Source organism: Nasonia vitripennis, assembly GCF_009193385.2.
Source record: "Nasonia vitripennis strain AsymCx chromosome 2 unlocalized genomic scaffold, Nvit_psr_1.1 chr2_random0005, whole genome shotgun sequence".
Lineage (NCBI taxonomy): Eukaryota > Metazoa > Arthropoda > Insecta > Hymenoptera > Pteromalidae > Nasonia > Nasonia vitripennis.
Window position 1 is genome coordinate 1,980,148 of NW_022279612.1, and position 12,526 is coordinate 1,992,673.

Below are 12,526 nucleotides of genomic sequence, written 5' to 3' on the forward strand. Positions count from 1 at the left end.
CCGCCGAGCTCAGCGCCGTATCACGTGGTTTTGGCGGCGAGCGCTTCTAGAGTCGCTGCGACGCGAGGGATCTGCCGTCGGTGTCGGGGGAGATCGTGCACATATTCTAACATTATGCAATGCGGATGATATTTATATAATCGGAAATTAATTTGCAAAGATTCCCGGTGATTTCGACCCATTCGGAAGCATATATCCTGAGAAATACGAATTTTTGTACATTCACGTGGCGTAAAAAGTTTTTCATTCTTTATAAATAAACTAATGGACGACAATTTTTTTTTGTATAATGAACGTTATAAACAATTCCGCAATAACCTATATTTTTACTTTTTCGACGTATACAAATTAATCGCGTACTTCGCCGAGCTCTCTGGAACACATTACCTTCACACATACGCAATACTACTTCAATTTCACTCTCTAAACAAAAAGCCAGGCGATGCTTCTTTAACCTCAGAAACACATAGACGTTTCTCATCACTTCTATGTCGTTGCTTCCTACAAAGACTAGCACAGTTCAAATTTTCAAACGAAAATTAGCACAACTCACGATTTGCCGCGAAGAGTAACACAATTCAGAAATGCGGCCAATAGTAGCACAACTCGCGACTTAATATTACTTAAAATGTGAGTATTTAACGTTTTTATTAAGTTATTTGGTTAGTTAAGTTCATGAAAACCTTGGACAAAGATAGACACACCTCAAAGTTTTAAAAGGTTTCAGAAATTTCTAAAAAAGTGAATAATTTAAAAAATGTCTGTAAAAAATTATTGTATTCGGGAAAACAATTTTAAATTCGGTTAAAAGTTGTAAATTGTGAATATTTAAAAATGTTCATTTGAGCAAGTTTGCATTATTTTTTGATAACCACTTTCTATAAATCTGAAAGGGTGAAAAATCACTTCTTTAAAGTCAAAATTGAGTCACTCTTTGCAACGCCTCTGATTCGAATGATTTTTCACTCTTTGAGATTTAGATAGCTAGTTGGTTAATCCAATCTTAGCTGCTGAACTTCCATAATTGGCACTTATTAACTGATTTCACGACATTTAATAACGTTTATTATTAAGCATAGAGAGGAACTTTTGTATTTAGATACTTTCCTAGTACTAACAGCCATCTCTATGACTTACTTGATGCAGATTAGATAAGATCATTGAATATTATAGGAATAAATTTAAAAGTCGAATATTCACTTTCACCAATTTTTATATTACTAGTGTTATTTACCTCGCTTTTAACTTTCCTTGGTTGAAAAAATACTGTGTTAAATAAAATTTATTGCTTTAGAAAATTTGTAAAATAGTGACGAAATTAGAGTTTTGTTAAAATCTATTTTCCAAGTGTCCTCTATAATTTATGTTTAATAATATTATTCAGAGAAAAAAATTAGTTAAACAATGATGATTATAAATTAATCATTGGGCAAATTGTAAAACGTTTGATATTTTTACTGATTTCTCTACATAGAGATGAAATAAGCATTTTAATACAATGCGGAATACAAAGAATACAGATACTGAGAATAATAAAAAGTTACACTTTTGTTGATGTAGTCAAAACTTACGATTGCCAAGATTTTACCTTGTTAACGGTGCGTTTCCAAAACGATTTAGTATCCATTTCATACGTTGTTATAAGTTTAAAAGAAATTGTCGCTCTTAACAATATCTATAACACATCTCAAATTACCGACGAAGAGAAGCGGATTTTACGCAAACACTACCGGTTTTAGCACTTTCTAATTCAAAATAGTACATTATGCAACAAGGGGCGAAAGTAATAAATATTTTATTCCACGTTTGGCCGAAAGGCTTTGAGCCGAAAAAGTGGGATCAAAACTTTCAAAATCTTTCAAAATAAAAAAAAAATGTTTCCCCTCAAATATTCTTATTTTTCTGTCTTTAAGGTAGTTTACAGATTTTTAGCGACTGTTGATTTCATTACTATTCACAAAATGCATAATATATTGCTTATAGCTTAACATTTTACTGAAGCATATGTTATACGTTACTCTTAAGTGTTTTATATTTATTAATAATTTTATTTTTCAATTAAATGCATTACACCGGCACACAAAATAAAAAAAGTTGTCTGCGCGAGAAATCAGACCTATCTATCTTTATGTTTTTCGGGTCGCTGAATTCGAATATAAGGTCAGTTAGGCCCCATCACGTCAGGGTCAAGGTCAGTTGGAGGTCAAATTAAGAAGAAAAGGTTTTAAAAAATTAAAATGCCATATATTTATGTTTATTTGGTCGCTGAATCCAAATCCGGAATCAGTTTGGCCCCATCACGTCAGGGTCAAGGTCAGTTCAAGGTCAAACTGAGAAGAAACAGTTTAATCCGATTAAAATGTCATATCAAAACTTTCCAAAAATGGAAAAAGATACCGAAAAATTGTAAAAAATCTTATTTAATCACATAATATCTTCCTTGTGTACAGAGAAAAGTTGCTTTCGTTTATATTTTTTTCTTATTTTGCTTTTTTTCCACTAGCTTAGTAACTCTCAATGTCTTTCTGTACTCCTTTTTTCTCTTGTAACGAACTCTTTTTACTTCAAATGACCTATGCAATGGGTTTCTTTTTCTCTTTTTGTTATTTGTTTTAATGTCTCTCTTCAGTGTCCAGCAAAAATCTGCCATCATGTTGACATTCCATCTTCCTTGGTATCGATTCTCCATTACACTTATATCTTGATGAAATCATTCTCCCTGTTCATCACTGACATCTCCTAGATTAAGAGGGAAGTAATCAAAATGGGAATGTAAGAAATGCATTTTATAACTCATCAAGCAACCCAAATTTTTGAAATTCTCCAACATTTGTTCAACTAGTTCCTGATAGTTCTCACTCTTTTTATTTCCTAAAAAGTTCTCACGAACAGTTTTAAAACTTTGCCATGCAGCTTTTTCTGTGTCGTTTATTTTTGTGATAAATATTTCGTCTTCAAATAGAGTACGAATTTGAGGACCATCAAAAATACCTTCTTTTAATTTAGCTTCACTTATTGCGGGAAACTTTTCTCCCAAATACTGGAAACAATCGACATCTTTATCCAGAGCTTTGACGAACTGCTTCATGAGGCCAAGTTTGATATGAAGTGGTGGTAGCAGATAGTTTGATGGGTCAATCAATGGCGTACGTATAATGTTCCTCGATCCTGGTTCAAAATGTGTTCTAGTTGGCCATACTTTCTTAACGTAGTGATTTACCCTGTCTCTACTATCCCATAAACACAAGAAGCAGGGATTTTTAGTAAAACCTGATTGTTGTCCTAAGATCATGGTTGCAATTTTAAGATCATCACAAATTTTCCATTGATGTTCCAAGTACTTTATTTTTTCCAATACAATTTCTAAATTTTCATAAGTCTCTTTCAGCTTAGTCGAGTGAGCTATGGGAATGGATGCAAACCTGTTTCCGTTATGAAGCAGAACAGCGTTCAGACTTCGTTTTGACGAATCAATAAAAAGTCTCCATTCCTCGTCTTTATACGTATTCGGTTTTATTGCATCGACTAAACCTTTAACATCTATACAATATACCAACGAATTCTCTTCATCGTTCGTAAAAAAATTCCTAAATTCTTTTTCTCTATCTCGATAAAAAGAGGCCGTTATTCCTTTTGCTAACAGATTTTTCGTTTTAAGAACTGACGCTAGATATTCTCCTCCATCTTTAGGTAATCCTAAATTTCGAATAAGATCACTTAACTCTTCTTGGTTAAAGGTTTCTGGAGCTTTTCTTATACTAGCTGGCAGGTATTCTTCGTTTGAGGATTCTTCGTCAGATTCTTCTTCAACCTCAGAACCTTCTTCGTCACAGGACTCATCAACTTGCATTTCTTCTACTTCACCTGAGCGGTCCACATCCATGGGTTCGATACTAACAGTTTTATCCCTGACTTATATTCTCACAGGTTTCACTACTGAAGAAACATCTACGTATACAATTTTAGATTTAGTAGCCGTGTTAAAACCTTTGGTATTAGTCGTACAAAAATAGCAGTCATTTTGACACGTTGGAGAAGACCACATCAGAGAAGTGAATTGAAAAAAATGTATTATCTATATTAATGCATTTTATGTTTGAATAATGTATTATACAAGTGGCAATGATAAATTAGTATTAAAGCTCGGCGCGAATGAATAATAGGTAATGGTTCCTTAATCGTTGATAAAATTTCTTTTTAGATATCAGTGGACCGCCGGAAATGCAGGCACGCATTTCTGGCATGCTCATACTGGATTACAGAAAATGGATGGCTTATATGGAAGTATAGTCGTGCGACAACCACCAAGTAAAGATCCCAATAGTAATCTGTACGATTACGATTTGACTACTCATGTTGTTCTTATAAGCGATTGGATGCATGAAGATGCTGCTGAACGTTTTCCTGGACGTCTAGCTGTAAACACTGGACAAGATCCTGAGACTGTTTTAATTAATGGCAAAGGGCAGTTTAGAGTATGTATTATTATTTTATCTATTGATTGTACTAAATAATTATCTAGGACTAAATATAAAGATTGCTTATCAAGTGGATTTTGAATTTTCATAAATTTTAAAATTAGCATACTGTTTCTCCGTCTTTCTTTATATCTACGTTTTTTTCCCTTGCCATTTCACGCTTTTGCTTTTTCGTAGCTCCCACCTGTAAATTTACCTGTGCGTCCTGTTAGCAAAATACGTAAATTTTGGATCTCTACTGCAAATCTCATTGTCAGTATTTCAATGCCGTCTCTAAACTCATGGGTCTAGGCACTACCCTTCTGCTCTGTTCTACACCATCTGAGTTTGGTTAGTGTGCAGATACTCACTCGATGGTTTTTCCGTGTACATAAAACTGTGCCGATTTAGATAAAAATGCTTTTCCTGCACATGAAATAAAAAAATATTGTTTTATGCACGTGATAAAGTAGATTCTCAACTCATGCAAATGTCATTCTTACTTTGTTCGAGCGTTAACTTTACACTCAATCAAGAATCAACTTCTAGCACTTTTGTCGGAAATAATATATTGTGCGCTAGAGGTTTGCCAACTCATGAAATAAAAAGACCTTTGGTTCGCACATTTGTTCTGAAAAAACGTACTAATTTTCGCATTTTTTGAATAGTCACTTATGTATTTTTATCTACTGGTCTAAAAAGTATTACTCGAAACGTGCATGTTACAAAAATACTATTTTTGACACACCCTAGCGTAAATTTAAAACTTAATCCTCACCGAGTTAGGAATTAATTGCTGCATTTAATTCCTTCCTCTAAACTAGTGCCCAACAATACACACATATTCCCATATCCGGATGGATAACTCACATGGATTTTCATCTAGGTAAATTAATAAAGATCCCATATGGATTCCATTAGGAAATTATGTGTAAATTAAATAAATTACGTGACAAAATCCAGGTAGATTTTCCGGTTAAGAATCTAACATATAATAATAAATAAATTCACTGAATCTTTGATTTGTACCCAACTATTGGATTTCTAGACTTGTGACCTACAAGGAAGGGTTTCCATGTGTACCTTACCGATTTCTATCATTTTGTGATATGTTGTAGTACTTGAAAAAATATGATACACGTGTTTTTTCTTACGTACTAACTCATGCTAAAAAGTAGCCCCCGAAGTTTACCCACAAAAACAGGTTTTTTCTACTATCTAAAAAAGTATTTGGAGTTTTCAAATAAAACCAATGTCAAATTCTTTATTATAAAAAGACTATATGTACAACTTTACCCTGAAGAGTGTCAACTCCTATTTTTTCTTTTTTTAGAGCTAAATATGCAATTTTTCGCTTTTTTTCAATATAAAAATTATCAAATTGGCTAGATTTGGTTAAAAATTGCACTATCATCAAGAAAATCGAATATTTAAGTCAACGCGTTTTGAGATTTATAGAAAAAAAATTTTTTTTTTAATTGTTTTACCTTCGAGATTTTTATTTAATCCTAAAATAAAAAATTATATTCTTGAATTATTTTTAAATTTGTTTAATTTATTTGCAGATTTATACAATTATTATATATGTTCAAATGTTGAATAAAACAACATTAAATATCGATGAAAATCATTTCATTTTACGATAAATTATTGCGGGTTAGAAATAAATTAAAATTTTGAACACTTGTGTAATAAATTTTATCTCGAATTATAATATTACAATTATTAAGAACATGCATTTTATGTGTAATACATCGGTAATTAAAAATTATAAATAATTTATAATTATATATAATTATATTATAAATTATATATTATAAATTATATATTATATATAATTTATAATTATATATATAATTTTCCTAATTGTTATCAAGGAACTTAAGTAGAACTATAATGATATTCATCAAAATAGTGTTTTAAACATAAAGATTTTTTACACTATGAGCATGGAACAATTGCGACATTAAAGCAACCTGCAATTTCACAAAGTATAGTAGACATATTTCACGTGAGATCTCAGGTGATATTTCACGTGAGATCTCAGGTGAGATCTCACGCCAAAATCTCATCTAACCAATTTTTTGTTTTTTACGCGTTTCAACCCATTTTTAGTCAATTAGTGGTTTTTTAAAAAAATTCGAACTTGAAAAATTTATCACAAATTTTGACTTAACAAAAAATTGGTTAAATGAGATTTTGGCGTGAGATCTCACATGAGATTTTTCAATATGGTAATCCATAAATTGTCATCTAAAAGCAAAATTTTTCTCGATTTTCAAACTTTTCAGAATGAACATCCATGTAACCACTTTTATACCATGAATATTTAAACAGATTTATATATCTCAGAGAAGATAGTTGATTGTGCACTCGAGTTTGAAGGTTAATGACGTTATTTCTTAAGTGAAGATTCAACTCTTCATTCATCAATATCACGGTGTCTGAAAAATTTTCCCAAATTTTCCCAAACCTTAAATCCAAAAACATCTAGCGGTTGTATTTTGCCTGTAGTTCCTATTGGAATTATTTTTAAAGTTATTTTATTATTAGTAGGCTTTACTTCTTCTATGGCATGAGGACAGTAGTCCACGAGTTTAGCAAAAGTACACTTGATAAACCAACATTCGGAAAATATACTTTTTTGAGCCATGTTTTAAAATAATCTAAAATCAGACAAATTTCAAATTTGAGTAATTTTTAATAAAATACAAAATAAAACAAAAAAATTATCACTTATAAGAACACAGGATGCCTTCTGAATCCAAAATAGTATCATAATTTTTTCAATACGCCTAATATGAAATAGTACCTGAAGTTAATTTTCCTTATTTAGAAGCCATTGCATAAATATTAGCTGGTCTAAACAACTTTTATAATACAACTGGCCCAAATTGATCAGTTTTTTGTTAAGAACGTGTAACGGTCCGACTCATGCTAGCGACGCGCAAGTAATGCGCACACAAAAAATATCCCGAAAAGGGAGTAAATCAAAAAAGCGATCAGCGCCGAACCAATCAGCGAACAGCAGCGGCGGCGGCCTGGAAGGGGAAGCAGCAGTAGCTCGATGGCGCACTGGAAGGGAAAGCGCGCAGCAATGTCTCGGCGCAGTAGCTCCTCAGGAAATAAAAGGCGCCTCATCCAGCTCCTCAGCTCTCATTTGCTCGACCGAGCTCGAACGGACAGGAGCAATAAGCTCTCTCTCCTAGCAGAGTTCGGTCAGAGCAATCTTTTTATACGCGAGTTAAGGTGCTGGTAATACATCCAGTTCCTTATACTTGCAATTTTAAATAAAATTAAAATTTTAAAATATATACGTAGAGAACAATAACTTATGTTAAATATAAATATATATATATATATATATATATATATATATATATTTATATTTATATTTCTTTTTCTTTTTCTTCTCTCGCAACCATATAGTACGACTTCAGAGGCAATAAGTCCTCTGAAGGTCAACTATACAAAACTTTTTGGAGCAATCGGCGAATAATGTAATGGTTATTTCTGGCATGGCCTACATCCAGGTCCAAAGAAGGGATGCGGCATCGGTTAGGACCATGGGGAGACTCGGCGCGCAAGGTGACAACAGACTTCCACCTTAGCTGTCGCCCTCTCTTCTAGTGCGCTGGCCCGCTCGATCATCATGGACAATGCAAGAAGATGCAAGCTTTACACCAAAGAAACAAGAGGTCTCATCCCAGACCAGCAAGGACTCATTTACATTAATGAGCTGCTTTCTCCAGACATCCACAAGTTGCGCCTCCGTGAGGGACGAAAGAATATTCATCTACTCTGGTGAGGACAGCGAACAAGCCACCATAATCTCCACCGATGCTGAACTAGACGCTTTTTTTAGCTCGGACGCTGCCAACCAACCATCTAAATCATAGAGCACGCCTACATCTGTTTCTAAGGTTACTCTGTCTGAAGGTCTGAGAGCGTGTCATTTCAATGCGAACTCTCTCACGGGTCATATTGAGATGATTAGGCTCTTCTCGTCCACTCATTCCCCCTCTTACGTAATAGCTGTGACTAAGACTTGGCTCAATGACAAGATAACATCCATCCCTTTACTAGATAATTACATACTATACAGACGTGACAGAAAAAGAAACAGAAACAATACACCTTATTTTGTTTAAAATCATGTAACTTTTACTGCAGGTTCCGTCCCATTAGTAAACTTGGCATGCTCGAAGCTCTTGTCATAAGTAACACTTTCACCATTGAAAATCCATAATTGCCTTTGCTAAAGCTGAGTACTGGACCCTTATAGCTTGTATTCTAACATAGCAACATGAAACAAGCTATATAGGTCAAAACAAACTTTTTTCATATTCTACAACAAATATGCAAAAAAAGGTATTTATGTGTTTTTACCCAAAAAGCTTCTATTTTAAATCATGAGCCATTTTAGTTGTCTGGAAATATATATATATATATATATATATATATATATATATATATATATTTATATATATATGGGACGTTTCACGTCAACCGGACCATCAGTGCACCCAAAATTTGGGTTAACCTAACAAGACATATTACAGATTCGACAGTGATAATCAGAAATTTGCATAGGTACACATTTAACTTTGATATTTATGGCGTATAGATCGGCTTATTCTTTTGCGTCATGTTAGACAACAAGTCCGGCTAATTTTAAAAATACATTAATGGATTAAGGTGCACAAAGTGAAGTAGCATAGACAAAACTATAACAATCTTACATTATATTGCACAAGAGAGTCGGCAATAGATAGCTTTGCAACGCTAGCTAAAACTTTGAGAGCAAAGGCAGAGTCCGTAAGCTTTGTGGGAGTGAGTTTCATAGGCGGGCCTGTGACTTGAACAAATTCAAGCCAATGTCTGGTTTTCTTCTTGGAACAGAGGTATTCCACGACAGCTTGTCGAGTCCCTATAAGGTAGACGTAAATAAGCCTTATAACGAGAGATCCATATACATGCGTTGTTATACAGAAACTCACATAGACAAAAAATATAAAATAACACTTAAAAACTTATGTTTCAACATAAATCTATATTTCTTAAAAGATTTTTGCAAAATTGTATAATGATGCATGAAACTGCTAACATATGCATATATTTTAATTTAATTAATTATATTTCCAACATTTATTTTTCTTAACTATAATTTTGATTGTACTCATGTTGCAGGATCCCAATACCGGTTTTATGACAAATACTCCTTTTGAAATTTTTACTATAACATCTGGACGCCGCTACCGGTTTCGCATGATTAACTCATTTGGTTCTGTGTGCCCTGCACAAATCACATTCCAAGGGCACAAGCTAACATTGATTGCAACAGATGGAGAACCAGTTCATCCCATTGATGTTAATACTATTATTTCATTTTCAGGTAAAACACTATTATCAATATAATATCAATAGAAAATATTAATAACTGAGGGAAAACAATTGTTTACTTTTATTTATTTGATTTTTATATATTGACTTCTTTCTGGATTATGTGTTTTTGTGCTATAACATACAATAAGCTGTAAAACAAACAAAAAATGTCAGAGAACGTTTTTTCAAGAAAATGCTATTTTAACCAAAGTAAAAGGGTTAGGCGAGTTTGATGCATTACGTGTTATGTCATGCATGGTAATAACATAATGTAACATAATAGCGTTATTTCATTTACAACAAAATTACAGAATATAAAAGAACTGAGATTAATTCAAAAGTCACGTCAATTACAATATTATTTTAAACATAATATAGCAAACAGAATTGTTGAGTCAATTAAGGACTGAGTCGAATGATTGCTAACTTAAACTTAATCAATACGTCATTCGATTACAAACAACTCTCGATACTTACTACGTAACTTTCTATGCTTGTAGCATTTTATTTATGGTGCGGTCTATCGGCGACTTTCTGCATATTTTGTGTGCATACACTTGTAAAATTCTTTTTGTGTATCAAAATGTGATATCAAATTTATTGATTTTTAACTTCGACTGTCGTATAATCTACATTGGAAATGTATGAGATTTTATTGAAATATTTCAGTTGTTCACCTATAAACAAAATGAAACGGGCATGGCAAGTTACGTAGTAAGTATCGAGAGTTGTTTGTAATTGATCGATATATTGCTTAAGTTTAAGTTAGCAATCATTCGACTCAGCCCTTAATTGAACACAATAATTTTCTGTTTGCTATATTATGATTAAAATAATATTGTAATAAACTTGACTTTTTTTATTAATCTCAGTTCTTCTATAATCTGTAATTACGTTGTAAATAAAATAATGCTATTATGTTGCATTATGTTATTGCCATGCATGACATAATACAGAATGCATCAAACTCGCAAAACCATTTAACTCTGGTTAGAAGTTTTTTTCTTTTATTTGAGCAAATATTTTTTACACCTAAACACAAAATACTACGGAGCGCAACGCCTAGACCTCGTCATCGGCCGCCCTGTAAGATCAAACGTAGTCCTCGAATACTTTTTACACCTAGACACAAAAAACTACGGAGCGCACCACCTAGACTAGGGATGTGTGAGTCAAACTCGAACTTTTTTTGTTTTGATTGCGAAATAAATCTGGGATGTTAAAAATCTACTTAAACACGACAATTGTCGAGTTTTTACGCATATCTAAAAAATACTATAGTTTTTCCCTGTCTCGTAACAGTGATATGTTACTTAAAGCTTCGAGTACTTTTTCGAGTTTTTTTTTCGAGCTTTTGCCTGAAAAATAACTCGATTGGTTATTTGGAATAATTTTACAACCTATCAACATTTGTTTGCTTTTGTAATCTATTGAATCTTTTTAATCCATATGTCAACTTTAAATCTAAACACTTATAATCCTTCCTCTTCCTCTATTATATTAAAATGTGTCTGGTAGTCTCCAGCTATAAGTTCACTTTATTCCCAAAACTACGCCTCCTTAAGGGTCGGGATAAATTGATTTCAGTGTACAACATTTGACGTCTTGAAACGGTCAGCAACGGGCGCCCTATTTGGATCCCATCATCGGAAGATCCCCCAAACACCTACACACCTTCTACAACTGTATTTCCTGAAACCTAGATACAAAAAACTACGGAGCGCATACTTCCTGGACCCCATCATCGCACGACCCTCCAAACACCTAGACACCTTCTACAACCATGTCTCCATTATTTTTGAATATGAATTTTGCAAATTAATTTTCTTTACCTTTATTATTTATGAACTTTGTAATCAGCTGATTACTGTGTTTACATATGCGGAATACAGCTCCAGTAGTCAAAAACCGTATCTGACCGCTTTAGGACATGCGCTGTTGCCAAATCAATTTACTGGCGATTCACTTTTTCCGTATCGGAATATACTCCTGTAAGTAATCGGAAAAAATACAAAATGACCCGGGAGTGACCGAAAATAACCGAAATAAACCCTAAATATACCGAAAATAAACAGAAAGTGACCAGAATAATGTATATTTGCTGAAGTACTCCTAAGGAGTAAACCGGAAATTAATCAATAAATAATTGATAAAAATTTTGAAAAGTTTGAAAAGTATTATTCACAAACTGTAAATAATAATACATGCATACATATTTTAGTGTTGAAATAGCAAAATATTTAAAATTATGTACAATTCTAATTGTATCCAATACTAAAAATCAAATCAATATGAATCATTTTCAGAAATGTACATTTAAATAAATATTTAACGCAGTATACAGTTGAACACACTTTAACATTAATGTGACAGTTGAATTTTAATAAATATTATGGGCTATATCAAAAGACAAATCAATTATCTATTGATCTATTATCTGTGTATTTTATAATATCTTATCTATTGATCTATTATCGATAAGGTATCATACAATACTATACTGTTTCAATCAAATTTTTATTTTAGCATTTTTTTTTTGCTATTTAGATTTGATAAATGTACAATGTCATTGTTATCCACATCCATCGATATGATTCTTTCAAAATGATGAATACAATTATTAGTTGTTTTATCAGCTAATCACAAAAATCTAGTTTATTATCCAAATTATTATTTGATTGATT

The 12,526-nt window shown here is 32.6% G+C and overlaps 1 protein-coding gene across 4 annotated transcripts in view; it reads left to right on the forward strand.

Annotated features, from left to right (window-relative positions):
* The window catches only part of LOC100680190 (laccase-5), a 360,660-nt gene that overhangs the window by 154,530 nt on the left and 193,604 nt on the right, over nt 1-12,526 (forward strand). For all 4 annotated transcript variants that reach the window (XM_031925149.1, XM_031925151.2, XM_031925148.1 and 1 more), the window contains 2 exons: nt 4,202-4,475; nt 9,648-9,852. In XM_031925149.1, the coding sequence (XP_031781009.1) occupies nt 4,202-4,475; nt 9,648-9,852 (479 nt within the window). The remainder of the gene's footprint in view (nt 1-4,201; nt 4,476-9,647; nt 9,853-12,526) is intronic.